The following is an 18506-nucleotide window of genomic DNA, read 5'->3' as shown; positions in this document are numbered from 1 at the left end:
AAAGCAGTGGAAGAAAAACAAACCGTAGCACCTGCATTATCTGCCACCTGCATACACAGACTTAGCAGCAGGATATTGCAGGAAAAACAAGAACAGAGCAAAAAATAGAAGGATTGATTGCTAAGGAAGTCTATATTTTCTAAGGAAGAAAAGACAGGGCCTCTCTTCTTCTTTGTGTTAATTCTACCATCTCTTGATTTGTCTTCATGGAAGATGGATCTACACATGGATTTTGTCATTTCTGATTTTCTTCCTACATCCAGCCTGGCCAGCCAAATTGAGAACACAACTGGAGCTGATTGTGGCCAAAGGAAAAAAAGGAAGCAGTGCCTCAAAATGATGCTCAGAAGGAGAAAGCTTATTCTGGTACATGTTATGCCTAACACATTTTGACTGATATTCTTCCTCAGGGGCACTAGAAAAGATAACATCATGATTATTTAAAGAGCACCTAGTACTTTTTCCTTCTGAGTGTCATCTGGAGGTTTTGCTTTCCCATTTTTATTTTTATTTTACTTTTAATGCTGCCCATCTCTTCTCTTCGCTGAACACAGCACAGCAGCAGTGTATTGTGGTCTACTTGGCTGTCCCTCTGCTTTTGACATCCAAGCAGGCAAGAAAAACAGGAGGTTTATTGCACTTTTGATGCACCAGCATATATAGTTGGTGAATTTTCATTTGTTGACAGTGGTAAGCAGGTTAAAGACTCTTTTCGTCTTTCAAAAATTGCACTCCGTTGCTCCCGAGGGCAGGACTTGAACTAATGGGTTGAAATTACAAGGAAGCATATTCAGAGCAGACACTAGGAGAAGCTTCCTAATAACTGTTCAACAGTGGAATAGTCTGCCTTGCACATTGGTGGGCTCTCCTTTGCTAGACGTTTTCAAACAGAAGTGGAACAGCCATCTGTCAGGGATGCGGTGGCAGATTCCTGCACTAAGCAGGGGGTTGGACGAGAAGGAGGACATCTTTTCCAACTCCAAAATTCTGTATTTCTTTGCTGGCCTGTAGCCAGACTCCAAAAAATAAAAAATAAAAAATGGTGGGGGAGGGGGATTGCAGAAGTCAGGGGAGGAAGGTTATAAAATGTTAAGTGAAAACAGTCAGGGAGGCTGAGGAGGAAAGAGAATTTTTCGGTGTGGCAGGTACACACCATGCCACCAGCTGGCTACAGGCCTGTTTCTTTGACTTTTTGAGTGTGACCTAAACATTCAGTGGCTCCTTTGCCCAGTTTTTAGTGAAAAGAATGTTAATGAACAGATTGCGTGGGCGGCACGGAGGTGGATGCATGTAGAGTTAAGGAAATGAACGAATTGAGCTTTAAGAGAGGCTTAAATGTGGGTGGTAAAGGTAAAGTGTGCCGTCAAGTCAATCTCGATTCCTGGCGCGCCCACAGAGCCCTGTGGTTTTCTTTGGTAGAATACAGGAGAGGTTTACCAGTGCCTCCTCCCACGCAGTATGAGATGATGCCTTTCAGCATCTTCCTATATCTCTGCTGCCCGATATAGTACCAGTGGGAATTCAAACCGGCAACCTTCTGCTTGTTAGTTAAGCATTTCCCCACTGCACTATGTAAGGTAGTATTAAATGGGGGTGGAGAGATACAGAATAATCTCCATTCAAGAATATTAAAACTATGATCACATAAGGCGGAAGACCAAAGCCTCTCCTGTATGTGCTGACCAACCTCGAGACTAGCACTGCATTGGTGCAGCAGTACTAAGTTCCAGGCTAGTCTGTCATGCAAGCAGGGAAAGGGGTGGTTTCCGCTGATCTCCTCTTCCCTCTGAAGCCCACTGTGCATCACAAAAATATGTCCCTGGGGGTCGCAAGGCAGTGGGCTTCAGGGGCAGAGAGAGATGGTGGGGGACCCCACACAAACACTTGACCAACAGCACAGTGGTAGTCTGGAACTCAGTACTGTTGCACCTGTGCAATGCTAATTATTATTATTTTACATTTATATCCTGCTCTTCCTCCAAGGAGCCTAGAGCGGTGTACTACATACTTGAGTTTCTCTTTCACAACAACCCTGTGAAGTAGGTTAGGCTGAGAGAGAAGTGACTGGCCCAGAGCCACCCAGCTAGTATCATGGCTGAATGGGGATTTGAACCCCGGTCTCCCCAGTCCTAGTCCAGCACTCTAACCACTACACCACGCTGGATGTTGGTCACTCAAGGGCAGCCCGCGGTCTTGTAGCACCCGAGGGAGAGCACCAAATGCTGCCTTGCCCTGCAACTCTGGTGGGGACCAACTTCCTTTCAAAACCGAAGCTCGATTTGCAGCTTTGAAAGTAGTGCCAAAGGCAGGAAGGAGGGAAGGTTGCCAGCAACCTCTTCTTCTCTCCTTGTGCTTCTTGCAAGCTTTGCAAGCAGAGTGAGGAGAGGTGCTCCCTGCAAAGCTTGCCAGGGCCACTGTGCGAAACAGGATGCTGGACTAGATGGGCCTTGGGCCTGATCCAGCAGGGCTATTCTTATGTTCAGGGTCCGATCAGTACCGAGGAGCTGTTCTAATGTCAGCGGCGGGGAGCATCTTGCCACCCTCACTGGTGTCGCAATAATTTGCTGCCTGGAGTGACCGTCTCACCTTGCCTTATGCTTGCCTCATTGTGTTTCCTGATTCCACTCCCCGCAACCCCAGGCAGCATTAACATAGTGAGGGGGGCCTAGTGAAGCCACATCCGGGGGACCTAGTGAAGCCACATCCAGGGGGCCAAATTGGCCAGTGCCACTCCCTCAGCCTCTTGTCTTATTCATCCAGTCTATTCTTTTAGCTCTGTTCCAGTGCTAACATGGCTGTGACATCAAATATACCTTAAAATAACCCTGATTGCTTCTTCTGGGAAAGTTGCGGTTTAAACAAGGAAACTCACAGTCGTTTCTCTTTCCTGCCCCATCATTCCACTCCACTGAACATTTTGTTGCCTTTATACGGCAAACCTCTAGCCAAGCTCAAGACTTTTCATTCCTGATGATTCCCCTGTGGTGAGCCACAGAGGGCAAAAAAAATGAATATCCTGCTTTATGGAAGGCACAGCAGGCGCTTGTGCAGTCGGTTCACACTCCGTCTGCATTAAGGACAAAAACATCAGAATGAAATAGATTTCAGAAGTGGCATATTCTGCAATGTAAGATCTATACGACAGGCAAGCTGGAAAGACACTGAATCAAAGACCTACTTGGAGCATTTCCCACTAGAAATCTAGTGGAATTGTAAATTCAGAGACATATAAAAGTCAATGTACTTTTCCTGGGTTGAAAGGCAGCGGTGTCAAGAGTTATTTTTCAAACTACCTCTTGTTATTGTCATGATAGTATTAGTATATAGGGCACACTGAGGCTGTTCTCATGAATAGCCAAGCCTGGGCTTTGCTGGTAAGAACCATCAGGAGGCACACAGCTCCCGGCGCCACCTCAGTGGCAAACCCAGCTAGGGAGCCCGTCTCATAAATGAGGTTAAGGAAGTGAGTGCTGTGCTCCCTTAGCCACGTTTCCCTGATCATGTCCCAAGCAGTCGGCGATGGAGCACTGGCGGGCATCTGCACGTTGCTGGGGGCCTCTCCACAATGCACCATGCTCTTATGCGGTGCATTGTGGGATTGCCATGCCGGGACGTTCACACACATACATTCACACACACACACACAGATTTAAATGTTACAGTTTTGAGATGGGCTACTCCAGTCACGGACTGATATCCACATTCAGTTACACATAAGCAGTTTTGTCGAAATTAATTAGTTTACTTGTCCCATTTATTTCAGTGGGAGTACTCATGATTAAATTAGTCTGGATGTACTCTCTCTCTCTCTCTCTTTTTTTTTTCCTCTCTCTCTCCCTCCCTCAAGATCTCTATGGGCAGGGCCGTCCCTAGAGGGTTGTGGGGCTGGGGACAGCTGGGGACAAATTAGCATGTTCAGGGCCTCCTTAACATTTTTTATGATTACAAAAACATACTGTGTAAATAGAGTGAGTGAGTGAGTGTGGTTTTTTGACATGCCCAACCAGCTTGGACATAGAGTGCATTTGTAAGGGGAAATGGTTTAAAGCACAACATGCCCCTTGCTTCACAGTTCTCACTCAGACATCCTGGATTGCAAATCAACTTGAGCATAGTGCATGTACAAATTAAATAAATAAGTAAAGTTTATTCAGCTGTTTACGGTTAGCCCTACTTTCACTAGTTGTGAGGTACTCTATGGATAGAGAGAACTCTTTCTGGCAGCTTTACTGCAGTAGGGGAAATCCGAGTTCAAATCCCCATTCAGCCGTGAAACTAGCTGGGTGGCTCTGGGCCAGTCACTTCTCTCTCAGCCTAACCTACTTCACAGGGTTGTTGTGAAAGAGGAACTCAAGTATGTAGTACACCGCTCTGGGCTCCTTGGAGGAAGAGAGGGATATAAATGTAAAAAATAATAAATAATAATAAATAATAATTATTTTAAAAATCAATGGATTGACCAATCCATTTCACTTTCAGTATTCAGAGCCCTCCTACACTGCCCTAAATCTGTGCTCAGTATCAAAGTCCTATGCCAAGTCTTTCCAGGTGAACTAAAAGGCGGGGCTCTGAGAAGGAAGAGGAAGGCACAGGGCAGGGAGGGCAGAGAGTATGCACAGCACTCTGGTGGGCAGCCAGTGCTGGCCACTCTGCCTCCTGGCTGGAGAGCTTCAGGGACTGGGGAGAGCTTCAGAGAGGCCAGCTCCAGCCGAGAAGCCCTTGGAAGCTCCGTCCACCTGCTGAACAGCTGAGAGTTGGGGAAAGGGAATAGCAGTGTCTCCTCTCCTGCGGGGAGCCTTTGGATAGCAGGCAAGCCTGTGTGCAGCTCCTGCAGGCTGCAGCTCTACAGGTCAGCCAAGCTGGGAGATGGGAGAAAAGTCAGTTTTTGCAGGGCAGGCTGCTCCCCCGCAGGGCCTATCCCAGCGTGGGGCCCGGGGTGATCTCCCGGCCCTAAGGATGGGCCTGTCTATGGGGTACCTGAGCAGAAGGTTTGCAGCAGAAGCAGGGTACACTTGTCTTTCGGAGGACCCTGAAGATATAGCTGTTTTCCCAGGCTTTTAATTGAAATTGAAATATGTTTTTACTCATTGAGATTTTTATCTTTTTTATGAATTTTAACTGTTTTATATTGTTTTTATATTATGTTTTAACTGTATACCACCTGGAGATTTCTGTATCAGGTGGTATAGAAATAAATAAATAAATAAATAAATAAATAAATAAATAAATAAATAAATAAATAAATAAATAAAGGTTGGGAGCCTGTGTCTTAGGGTACAGCTACATTACATATTTAAGCCAGTGTAACAGTCATCCCTTCTTCCCAAGGAATCTATGAAAGGGGCTAAGAATCTTAACTGGAGATCATTCACAGCACCTTTGCCAAACTACAGTTCCCAAAATTATTGCGAGGAGCTATAACAGGCAAACTAGTCTAAAACTGCTATACATGTATAATATAAAACTGCCCTCAGTGTCCGTTTTCTCCTTCTCTTTATGGTTTAGGGTGACTTCTCCTTGTTCTCTGCCGTCCCCAACAATGAGAAGAATCCAGGCAGAGTGAGTAACACTTTTTTCTGGATGGGTTTGCACTCCCCACAAGGAACAGGTACATAGACTGGGAGTGCTTCTGGACCCAGGCCTCACTTTGTTTTCTCAGGTTGAAGCTATGGCCAGGTGTGCTTTCTACCAACTTTGGTTGATATGACGGCTGTGTCTGTTCCTTGAAGATAATGATCACAGTGCCTCCCACCCCCAACCCCTTCAGATGCTCCAGAAGGATACTACCGTATGGTCAATAGTATTGAAAACCGCCGAGAGGTCCAAAAGGACCAACAGAGTCACACTTCCTCTGTCAATTCCCAATTGGAGATCATCCATCAGGCCAACTAAGGCAGTCCTACTTTCTAACCCTTCCTCCTAAAAGGGAGCATACAACTGAGGCGAACTGTGCTATGCAGTTCCTTTATCTGGGAAAGATGGCCTTGTACACCCCAGACACAAGTTTTCGCATAATTAAGGACTGGCTCACACTTTACCTTGAGTTTCTAACAGCTACTTGACTGGTCAGCTATGGTGACCTGGAGGGGGCATTGTTCTCTTTCCCCTATTTGTGGACTTCCCAGATATACCTGGGTGACCATCATGTGAAGCAGGATGATGGACTAGATGGGCCCTTGGCATGATCCAGCAGGGCTTTCTGTTGTTGTTAATATGTACCAATGACTAACATTAGCAAGTAGATAGCCCAGTCGGTCTGAGAGCTAGTGATTTTTGTGGGCTTGTTTGCAAGTATAACTGAACAGTTGTACTTAATGCACCCTCCAGCTTTTGCTGCCTCTCAGGTAAGTAGCTGAGAGATTGTGTCGGCAGTGCTCACCTGGCTCCACTCTCACAGCAAGGAGAGAATGCCGGCTGCCATCACTCACTTATTCTAGGTGGCGGCGGCGGCAGCACCATGGACAACAGGGGCATAGCTATAATTGCACAAGGGCTGTGACGGGTGGGGCTGGGGGACTACAAACATCTCTGGACCTCGGGGGGGGGCATCAACTGAGCAACAGCTTGCTCTTTGCTCTCCCCGCTCCTACTCCCTAAGGAAAAAGCCAGGGATGCTAGACAAGGGGGGTGGGGGACAGGGACTCATTTCACTTTTTGCCCCTGGGCCACTCCAGCCTTGCTACACCCCTGAAGGAAGATGTATTGACAGAAGAGGGTTTCCTGCACACATTTTCTCATTAGACCCAGAACAGTACACAGAGACAGGATGTGACTGCACATCTGCCCTGCAACTGACATTCATTCCATTGCCCTTGCAATATCAATAGGGATGTGCATCCTGGCTTAGTCTTGGGCAGTGCACAGAGAGTGTTGTGTGGACTATATCAGGAAAGGGGCCTTAAGGTTCCAACCACCTTTTCTCCTCAACCATCTTTTATTATTATTTTATTGTTGGCACACTGAACATTACTTCTACACAGTTTTAAAATATGTGTTTAATAAAACAAGACAAAACATTTTTTGAAAAACAGGAAAATAATTTAATTGCTCAGATGTCTAAACAGTGGCAGCATTATTTAGCAAGCAGATGCAAAGTAGTGTAGTACACAAACACTTAATAGAAGTAATCAGCCATCAGCATGCAAATCTGTTAATGTGCTGCTGAATTTCCTGCTGGAAAACAAAATGACGCCTCTAAAAGGAGCTGCTTGAGTAAGAGATGCTGAGCACCACAAACACCTTGAATAGCTCTGGCGCCTACTCCGGGATTCCAACTTTAATCACTTCAGTTTGAAAAGCTTCCAGCTACTTGGCATTCTGCTCAGAAAATATGCTAGTGCTTTTAATACTTCAGGAATGAGTTGCATTCCCATTGCTTTCTCCCCAAATTCTAGAGTGTTTTACAATCACTAGAACCAGTGACAATGTACTGTAGGTGTTTAGTGTATCAAACACTAACAGAGAGACTCTACCAGACTCTAACCAGGGGAGACCAGGGTTCCAGTCACCATAGCCATGAATCTCACTGGGTGGCCCTGGATCACAGATCAACCTACATCACAGGAATGGTGTGAGGATAAACGTTCCTTAAAGGAAGAATGCAATAAAAATGTAATATCATGTATCCTGAGGCTCAGGCTGAATTTGGGAATGATTTTCCTCTCCATGGAAAGGGAATAAAGAGAAAGCAATCAACAACCTCCCATGAACCAGCAGCAAAGCTGACCTAGAGCACAGCTCAGTTTTCATGGCTCAACCAAAAACTTTGGACGAAAAAACCAGTGAGGTCATTCACACAATCAAAAACTGGGGTCTGGGAGCTGTGTGTGCTCCTAATTTTCGGTTGTGTGGAAGCAAAGTAGAGGGAAAGGCTATCCAGGTTTTCTTCCTACCTTGCTTCTGCACAATCACTTCTACCCAGGTTTTCCTCTTACCTTGCTTCCACATAACCAAAAATTGGGAGCACACACAGAACCCAAATCTAGGTAGAACACCGTTTTTGATTGTGTGAATGACCTCAGTATCAGCTAATCCAGGGGTTCTCAACCTGTGATACTCCAGATGTTGCTGAACTAGAACCCCCTTCATCTCCAGCTACAATTTACTGTGGCTGGTGATGATGGGAATTGTAGTTCAGCAACATCCAGAGTAGTACAGGCTGGGAACCCCTAATCGAAGCCTCTATTTCTCTGCAGCACTGGTTAACATTTCTCTTCATTTGGTCATGGTGTAGGTGTGACTTTTTCCTGTTTACCATGCAAATGATATAACAAATAAACCATGTGGTGCTTCATGTCAATGCCTAATTTTACAGAGATTTTTTTCAGTGCAATTTCTAGAAAGAAAGAGTATGCACACATGCTCCCTCTGGGTGTTTCTCCCATAGAGATTAATTTGTCCCATGCACCTTTGTGCCTAAATAGAGAGGGGATAGGATAGGATAGGTGTTTGGGGCAAAAGGAGACAGTGGCAGACACTGAGGCCGTTCTCACAACCGTTTCCGGGGTGGGGTGGGTCAGTGGTCGGTGGGGGAGGCAGGGTTGAACCTACCTTCCCCCAGACAATTACTGATGTGCGGTGTGGCACACGGCTCACACGCCGGCACCATCCATGCCGCTCTGACTGAATCGGAATGAATCCTGGCCTCCAGATATCCCTTAATGCACTGGGCGCGACACGATCCCGGACCAAGAAAAAAGGGCCCACTTGCACCCTTTTATCCAGGCAAAAGTCTGAGTAAAAAAATCAGGCTACCTGGATCCTGGCACTTCACATGAGCCGCCCTATCCAGGTAGGGCTGTCCAGACCTAGGTAGGGCTGCTTGTGTTAATAGCCTCACTGTTTGAAACCAACTGGCCAGATAAGATATCCAGGATCTGCATTCTTTTGTGCCTCAAAATGTTGTTGCTGTCATCGTCATTATTAAGTATTTTTATATATCGCTTTTCAACAAGTTCTTAAAGTTCTTAAAGTGGTTTGCATAGCAAAAGGGGTGTAAAGACGGCTCCCTGCGCCAAAGGGGCTGACAATCTAAAAAGAGACACACGGGAGACGCCAGCAAGTAGCCACGGGAGAGACGCTATGCTGGGTTAAAGAGGGATGGTTTTGCCCCTGCTAAATATAAGAGAACCACCACTTTGAAAGGTGCCTCTTTGCCTGGTTAACATTAGCCTCATCTGGTTATATTAGAGTCTCTCCTGCTACTATGTGCATCAACAAAGTATCAAGTTCAAGATGTGATGGGAAAGTAGAGGCAAGAAGAGACACGGAAAGCAGCCGCCGCAGGAGTGAGGGATCTGTCTAGTAATGAAAGACTTGTATCAAACAAATGGTGTGTGATAGATATACAGCGGTCAGATCAAACTGCACTTTGACAACTCCCTCATATCAGTCATCATTTGAACATTATCAATAATGCTGAATTTTGATATTATTTCTATAACATTGAAATCAGAAAGATCTTTGATGTCCCTCATAGTATGACCCCTTACAATGAGGACCTCTGTCTTGGTTGGATTCAGTTTCAATTTATTATCCCTCATCCAGTCTATTGCTGCCTGTAGGCAGGCATTTAGCAGGGTTATGTTATTTCCTGATGATGATGTCAAGGAGAAATAGACTAGTGACATCAGCATATTGATAACACCCTGCTCCAAATCTCCTGATGATCTCACCCAGCGGTTTCATGTACAGGTGAAACTCAAAAAATTAGAATATCGTGCAAAAGTTCATTAATTTCAGTAATGCAAATTAAAAGGTGAAACTGATATATGAGATAGACGCATTACATGCAAAGCGAGATAAGTCAAGCCTTAATTTGTTATAATTGTGATTATCATGGCGTACAGCTCATGAGAACCCCAAATCCACAATCCCAGAAAATTAGAATATTGTGAAAAGGTTCAACAGTCTAGGCTCCAGGTGTCCCACTCCAATCAGCTAATCAATCCATAACACCTGCAAAGGGTTCCTGGGCCTTTAAATGGTCTCTCAGTCTGGTTCATTAGGAATCACAATCATGGGAAAGACTGCTGACTTGACAGTTGTGCAGAAAACCATCATTGACACCCTCCATAAGGAGGGAAAGCCTCAAAAGGTAATTGCAAAAGAAGTTGGATGTTCCCAAAGTGCTGTATCAAAGTACATTAATAGAAAGTTATGTGGAAGGGGAAAGTGTGGAAGAAAAAGGTGCACAAGCAGCAGGGATGACCGCAGCCTGGAGAGGATTGTCAGGAAAAGGCCATTCAAAAGTGTTGGGGACTTTCACAAGGAGTGGACTGAGGCTGGAGTTAGTGCATCAAGAGCCACCACACACAGACGGATCCTGGACATGGGCTTCAAATGTCGTATTCCTCTTGTCAAGCCGCTCCTGAACAACAAACAACGTCAGAAGCGTCTTACCTGGGCTCAAGAAAAAAAGAACTGGTCTGTTGCTCAGTGGTCCAAAGTCCTCTTTTCTGATGAGAGCAACTTTTGCATCTCATTTGGAAACCAAGGACCCAGAGTCTGGAGGAAGAATGGAGAGGCACACAATGCAAGATGCTTGAAGTCCAGTGTGAAGTTTCCACAGTCTGTGTTGATTTGGGGAGCCATGTCATCTGCTGGTGTTGGTCCACTGTGCTTCATTAAGTCCAGGGTCAACGCAGCCGTCTATCAGGAGATTTTGGAGCACTTCATGCTTCCTTCCGCAGACGAGCTGTATGGGGATGCTGACTTCATTTTCCAGCAGGACTTGGCACCTGCCCACACTGCCAAAAGTACCAAAACCTGGTTCAGTGACCATGGGATTACTGTGTTTGATTGGCCAGCAAACTCGCCTGACCTGAACCCCATCGAGAATCTATGGGGCATTGCCAAGAGAAGGATGAGAGACATGAGACCAAACAATGCAGAAGAGCTGAAGGCCGCTATTGAAGCATCCTGGTCTTCCATAACACCTCAGCAGTGCCACAGGCTGATAGCATCCATGCCACGCCGCATTGAGGCAGTAATTGCTGCAAAAGGGGCCCAAACCAAGTACTGAATACATATGCATGCTTATACTTTTCAGAGGTCCGATATTGTTCTATTTACAATCCTTGTTTTATTGGTTTCATGTAATATTCTAATTTTCTGGGATTGTGGATTTGGGGTTCTCATGAGCTGTACGCCATGATCATCACAATTATAACAAATTAAGGCTTGACTTATCTCGCTTTGCATGTAATGCGTCTGTCTCATATATCAGTTTCACCTTTTAATTTGCATTACTGAAATTAATTAACTTTTGCACGATATTCTAATTTTTCGAGTTTCACCTGTAGATGTTAAATAGCATTGGAGATAGGATGGAGCCCTGGGGGACATCATACAATAGCTCTCGTTTGAGAGAGCAACTAGTTGGAATCTACCTGAGAGATAGGAATGGAACCACGGCAAAGCAGTACCACCTATTTCCAAGTACTTCCTTTTGTCTGCCCCAAATCTCCCAGCATTGAGCTTCAATGGATGATCCCAGGTTCTAACATTATGAGAGAAAGAGAAAACCTCTCTATCCACTTGATCCACATTGTGCTACACTTCGATAATGTCCCCCGTTACCAGCCTTCTTTCTAAACTAAAAAGGCTGAAATCTTTCCTCATAGGGGAGTCACTTCAGCCCCCTGATCATTTTGGTTGCCCTTCTCTGCACTTTTTCAAGCTCTACAATAGCTTTTTTAAGGTGCAGCGAACAGAACTGTGCACAGTATTCTAGGGGCTGTCACACCATAGATTTATATAAGGACATTACAACCTTGGCAGTTTTCATCTCAGCCCATTTCCTAATGATCTTGGAATTAGCCTTCTTTACAGCTGCCGTGCACTGGGTCATCAGTTTTAGTGAATTGTCTACCATGACCCCAAGATCCTTTTCCTAGTTGGTCACTTGCAGGCTTTCCAGATGCACCTGACTGACCACTGCATGAAACTGGGCTAGATGGGTCCCTGGCATGATCCAGCAGGGCCCCTCCTATGCTCTTATGAATGCTCCTCTGGTCGTCTAAAAGGGGATGGGGGAACAAAGCCTGGAATCCTTCCTCCAAAGGAAATGAACTTTTGGCTACAACTCCCTGTTCATCTGGGCACAGTTTCTGCTCACCATAGCTGACCAGTCAAGTAGCTGTTAGAAACTCACGGTAAAGTGTGAGCCAGTCCTTAATTATGCGAAAACTTGTGCCTGGGGTGTACAAGGCCATCTTTCCCAGATAAAGGTTTTATATTGCATAGCACAGTTCGCCTCAGTTGTATGCTTTTCTTTTAGGAGGAAGGGTTAGAAAGTAGGGCTGTCACTGAATTAAAAGAGTTGATTAGTTACATTAGTTTTAGGTGATTGATTGATTAATTGATTAAGTGTGCATACAAAGAAGTAAGGAAACACAATGCCAACGTTGTTTTTAGGTGATAGCATGGGTCATAGCAGGCATCATCTTAAAAGAAGCATCCTTTCCTATGAAAGAGAGAAGAGATTCTTTTGTGCTTCTTAGAAGATGGTGCTTGCCAGCTACAGTATTTATATGTGGCTGTATTAAAGACAATTGCTCACATACTGCACCAAGAAATGGTGGTTGAGAGAGGCGCCCACACTGCTGCAGGACTCAACAAAGCACATCAGTGCTTCTGCGAGGGTGGACTGCTCCGTTCCTACTAAGCATCACCCAAATGCAGTTCTGATGTTACTTCCAATGCAAATTATGGAAAGAGCATCACAACAACCATGATTGTGCAGTGCTTAGTAGGAATGGAGCAGCCCGCCACCACAGCAGTGTTGAGGATGCTTTCTAGAGCCCCACATCTGCATGGGCACCATTGTTCCCTCTAAGGCGTGCGCACATGCGCGGGCTCACAAGTTTTCTGATGTCCGCTCAGTTAATTTTAGATCCCACTCAGGTGGAACGAGGAAGGCCCCACTGAATGCGTGTGCGCGCACAGTGCCTTGATACTGCCGCCCAGAACAAAACTCATTCCGCACAGAGATGAAAAAAATTAGAGGGACCACTGATGGGCATCTCTCTTGACCATCACTGTTTCTCTGCACAGTATGTGAGTGTTTGGGGCTTTTTTAATTTTGCAAGCCAAATTAATTGGGACTTTTTAAAAAAGTCAATAACAATTTTTAAAATCAGTTTAATCTGATTGAACACTGTAGCCCTGTTTAAAAAAAAAAAAAACCTGTGCTCAGATCTTAATGGGTTACGTCCAATAAGGTATCCAGTAATTTACAATTTAATTAAAGTAAATATTTAATTTATCCACTTCTTTCCTATGCTGGGTACATTTACAGAGCTGTTTTTCCCCACTAATGGATGCCCTTTGCTCCTAAAGAATAACCGCTTTTTTAAAAAACCTCCAGCTTAGATTTATTAATGGCTAGCTTTATATCTGTCTGAACTAATATACATCGTTGTTCAGAAACTGAGGATAGGTTTTCTGTTCTCTATGCAGAGAAGAAGAACTTAAGTATTTGAATTTCATCCAGGACATAACAGATGAGATTCTGAAACTCGGATTGTTTTCCAACAGGTTGGATATATTTTTAGTTCTTTAGTTTAGTTTTACTTTCTTTTTATGATGAACCTAGTCTTATAAGCCATTGGGAACGGAAATGATGTAACCAAGGGCAGTTTTATAATAGCCACTTTGCTGCCAATGGATGAAGAAACACTGGGCAGCATCCCAACTAACTCTGCCTTCATGTTAGAACATGCTGCAGATGCAACCATTTTTGCTGATCCCCTCTTCCCTCTGCTGCCCTTAATGTCCTCTGAAAATATGTTCCTGGGGAATCCTCAGGGACATACATCAGGTGCAGCAGAGAGAAGGTGGGATTGGCAAACATTGTTGTGCATGTGAAATGTTATTACCCAAAGGCAGCATTAGTCTGGATGCTGCTCACTGTGAGCAGAGGGGAAAGAGTTTAGCAGTTAAACCCAAATTTGCTTACTTCCTCCTCTCCTATAAAATTGCCAAAGAAGCAGCAAGAAGCCAATGCAAAAAGCCATGTCAGCAGCATGGTCCCACACTAAGGAGGGGGAGGAGCCAATATATCTGGAAAAGGGTGCCCAGAATCTTAGTAAGTAGGATGATTGACTGGGTGGAGGAGGCCTGGTTCCAGTCTGCTGCCAAAGGTGTCCAGGAAGCTAGAGTTAAATCTAATACTACCTCAGAGTACCATGATTGGCCATTTCAGCCATAGTATATTAGCCAGCTCTATAACAGAGACATGGCAACCGAGCACATGCCCAATAGCTGTATGTCCCCAGTAAGCATCATATCAGAACACTGAGAATTTCTGAAGGACCACCTGCTTGTTAAGATTTTCTACAGAGACCTTGTTCTGGATGCTCCCACCTTCAGTGGAAAGGTGGGTAGCTACCAGGAGCAGGGCATTCTCTGTGGTGGCACCTTGATTGTGGAGCTCCTGCTTCAGAACAATTAGCCAGACACGAATGCTATTATGTTTCTGGGCAAAATACAAAGTGCTAGTAATTACCTGTAAAGGCTGCACTGCTTGGGCCCTGAGTATTCAAGAGACCAGCACCTTCTCCATGAGCCCCAGTGCTTATTAAGATCCACTGGGCAGCCTACTGCTGCCATCAGCTCAACTGGTGACGACCCAGGGTTGGGTCTTCTTTGTAGCCACTCCAAGGATTTGGAACACACTCCTGACTGGAAGTGGAGCTCCAGCCACCCTGGCAGCTTTTAGAAAAACTCTTAAGACACATCTGATTCTCCAGGCTTTTGGTTAGTTTTAAGTGGTTTTTAAATGTTTGTGTTGCTTTTTAATTGTTTTGCTTTTAGTTTCTGTGTCTTGTTTTTGAATTTGTGTAAACCACTTCAAGATGTGAATTTTGGCAGTATGGAAAGGTTTTAAATAAATGAATTAGTGCTTAAGCACGAGGTTAAGACTCATCCTCCCCCCCACCCCCAGTGTTCAATGGTAATTGCATTAAAACTTGCATTGATGTTGACTTTTGCTTTCTGGTTTATTTAATTGTAAGCTATATTTTTATTTTGTAAGCCCAGTAGTAAAATCGTTCTGTCAAAGAGCAAATAAAAGACATGTGCTCTTACATTTTTTAGCAGACGTGGAAATTTTTTGGAGTTTAGACATGTTGAGCATTTTTAATGGTTTCCGTCTGAAAATAATTGGGTCCCTGCCCCAAGGGGCTCACAGTCTAAAACTGACTCAACTGAAAGAACAGAGGGAGAGGAGAGAAGTGAAGGCAGGAATAAACAGGGCAAGAACATGATACTTTTCTGAATAACCACTCTAATTCCACAACATTTTCAATTTTGTAGGGCTTTGGAACGCTTGTTTGAGCGCCACATTGAACAAAATAGGAACCATCTGGATGAGGTAAGTCCTATGTATAAAAGTCTGTCTTAAAGGATATTAAAGGATAAAAACCGAATAAATAATAATAATATATAAGCATAAGAAAATGAATTCAAAGAGAGCGTCTAAATTGTTCGTTTAGAAACACACTGACCAACATGACATGCAGCTTTCCAGTGCTGGAATGCTTTGTATTGGGGCTGCTGTGGATGCGCAGGTAGCCCTGATGCTGTTAAGAATGAGTAGCTGTGCAAGCAGCACTGCCACAGTCATTCCCATTCGCTGCAATGGAAATGCAGTGGCTGTGCTACTTGCACAACTGCTTGTTCTTAAAAGCGTTGGTCAATGTTCCCTCTAACAGGGATTCCCAGATGTTGTTGACTACAACTCCCAGAGTCCCCAGATGCAATGGCTTTTGCTTGGGGATTATGGGAGTTGTAGTCAACAACATCTGGGAATCCCTGTTAGAGGGAACACTGGCGTCAGTGCTGCCTGAGTGTCCACAGCAACCCCGACACAGAGCATTCCTGCACTGGAACACTGTGCATCATGTTGGCCACCAATTGCCATAAGTACTGATCTCTTTGAACCTATTTGTTTTTAATTATAGATCTATTTTCTGTCTCTCTCAAATACACATACAATTTCTTTCCTTTGCCTTATATACATGTAGTATAATCTTACATAAACTATTCTTAATGAGCTGATCATTCTTAATTACGGGGTGGGGGGGGAGGCAGTCCCTTGATTGAAAATGTTCTGTAGTTGTCTATTACTGCTTTCTGAAACTGGCCCACTGATTATGATAAGAGTGGGAAAACAAGATAATACTTCCTCTATTAAGCAGTATGATCATTTTAAAAAGGGATTTGTTTGCTTGCTTGCTTGCTTGCTTGCTTGCTTTTACCAACTCTAGCATTGTTTCTTCCTTTACAATCATAGACCAAAATGCGCCACCTGCTGGAGATTTTGAAAGTGGACCTGGGCTGCAACAAGGAAGAGAAGTCTGTGGGAGGCTCTGCCACATTTAGTCTGCGACAGAGTGAACCAGCCGAGCCCTTCCTGTTTCCTAGCAAAGCACACAGACAAAGCAAGCTGGTAAAAAGCGAGGAGTTTTTAAAGGCAATGGATTTAATAGCAAATGAGTGGCCGAAGCCCAAATCCTCTGCATGCAGTGATAAATCCCAAAAGGTGGAAGGCAAAGATGAATTTCCCGAAGATCTAAGTGAACCTGTGAATGTTGGGCCGGACCCTTCCTCCTCCATGGTGACCGATGAAACCCCAGACACCTCACACACATTGCCGCCAGTACTCAATTCAAATGAAGCCGACTTTGAGATGAGCGAGTCTCTGGGAGAACTTGATGAGCTCAAAGCCAGTTTTGCAGAGTCTCTTCACATCTCTGCTGACAACGCACAGTAGTAAACAACCGGAAGCAAAGCACCAAGAGGCAGCGCACTCAGACAACAGTGCAGAGACCTGAACTTGGCTAATTAAATAAAAAAACCTAGCAAATCATCCTCCCGCCCCCACTTCTGTTTGGATTCACTTGTAACCTTTTGTAAAAGGGGTCCAAGTATTATGAATCAGGTTTTGGCAAACTGAATACTAACCCATGCTCTAGTGGGCAAAAGGCAATTTTTTGCAAGGCTCAACGCAGGTAATACTGCTGATAACACTGGATGTAGAGGTATTATCTATTTTGAAAGACAGGTGTGATTATTTATAAGTTTTATTTATAATAAATGGACACCACATTTGCAACAGTGAGATTCAGAGTCTTGGAATTAATATGCCTTTACCACAAGAAGACAAGTTTATTTCCTTGCTGATCTCCAGTCATTTCCTTAGAACAGCGCGAGTTCCAATTGCACACATGGAGCTCCCTGTCCACAAGGGATGTCAGGTTTATTTTAATTGAGGCAGCTCCTGCTCTGAAATGTGCCGCCAAAGCAGATGAGGGACACGATGAGTTTTGAAAGCACAGAAGGGCTGATTCCAGGCACTCACTCACTCCTGTCAGGAACAGACAGTCGCTGTCGTCGCCATGCTGGCCATCTTTCTGCTGGGACTGGTCCTTGCATGCAGCAGCACAGCCCATGGCTACACATGTGATTAGCTGAAAACCACACAAGGGATCACAGGCAGCTTGAGGAATGGCCATGCTCCTGCGCTTGTGGAAATGCTCCGACGGGGTTGCATCACAGGGCAGCAGCCAGGGGCACACCTAGGTAATTTTGGCGCCAAACCTGAAGGGCTTCGGAGGCTCCTGCCATGAGGGGTTTTTTTGTTTTTTGTTTTAAGTTAAACGATTTCTGAAGCGTTTTTGTTTTTTAAAGGGAACCTGCATTTTTCAAAGGCCTGGGGAGGGCCTCCCCAGGAGCATGCCGCCGCTGCCCTGCCACACCGAACCACGGCACTGAAAACTTCAGTAATTCTAGCTGCCATGTGCAAGGTCCAGGGGGGCCTCCTGCCGCCACGGCACCCCACCCCGTGCCCGCCCCTGCCCCGCGGCCCCGAAAACTTCAATAATTCTAGCTGCCATGTGTGTGGCTGGGGAGGGGTGGGGTGTGTGGGCCAAACAGGCCTCCCCCACCCCCATGGTGGTGGCAGTGGGCAGAGCAGGAGCAGCCACTGGGCCTGACCATTCAGCCCAGCGGCCCTTGAGAACTTGAGGCGCTCCAGCACACTTGTGCAGTTGGAATAGAGCGTCGCAAGCCACCATGTCACAGGCTTGAGACACTCTATTCTAACTGCGCAGGTGCTCTGGAGCCCCTTGCAGCTCTCAAGGGCCGCTGGGCTGGTCAGGCTCAGTGGCCGCTCCTGCTCTGCCACCGCCACCACCATGGGGGTGGAGGAGGCCTACTTGGCCCACACACCCCCACCGCACCCCAGCCACGCACATGGCAGCTAGAATTATTGGAAGTTTTCGGCATCACGGGGCAAAGGCGGGCACGTGGTGGGGTGGCAGCAGGAGGCCCCCCTGGACCTTGGAGGCCATGGATCAGGGGTCCAAGGGTAAGAGCGCCTCTAGTGGCAGCATTTGGCAGTAAACACTCCAGGCATACAGTTCTGTGATGCAACAGCCATGATTTCCAATGGTGGTCACACAGGGCAGCTGAATGCATGGAACATATGCCAAGTGCTGCTA

General features: G+C 45.4%; 1 protein-coding gene across 9 annotated transcripts in view; it reads left to right on the top strand.

The window, feature by feature from the left end:
• Nucleotides 1-17125, top strand: part of SPATA7 (spermatogenesis associated 7) — a 102426-nt gene extending 85301 nt beyond the window's left edge. For all 9 annotated transcript variants that reach the window (XM_053276609.1, XM_053276590.1, XM_053276571.1 and 6 more), the window contains 4 exons: nt 5506-5559; nt 13462-13539; nt 15319-15376; nt 16298-17125. In XM_053276609.1, coding sequence (XP_053132584.1) covers nt 5506-5559; nt 13462-13539; nt 15319-15376; nt 16298-16777 — 670 coding nt within the window. In that variant the 3' untranslated portion in view covers nt 16778-17125. The remainder of the gene's footprint in view (nt 1-5505; nt 5560-13461; nt 13540-15318; nt 15377-16297) is intronic.
• The last annotated feature ends 1381 nt before the right edge of the window (nt 17126-18506 follow it).

Source organism: Hemicordylus capensis, chromosome 1 (assembly GCF_027244095.1).
Source record: "Hemicordylus capensis ecotype Gifberg chromosome 1, rHemCap1.1.pri, whole genome shotgun sequence".
NCBI lineage: Eukaryota > Metazoa > Chordata > Lepidosauria > Squamata > Cordylidae > Hemicordylus > Hemicordylus capensis.
This window is presented reverse-complemented; position numbering and strand designations above follow the sequence as displayed.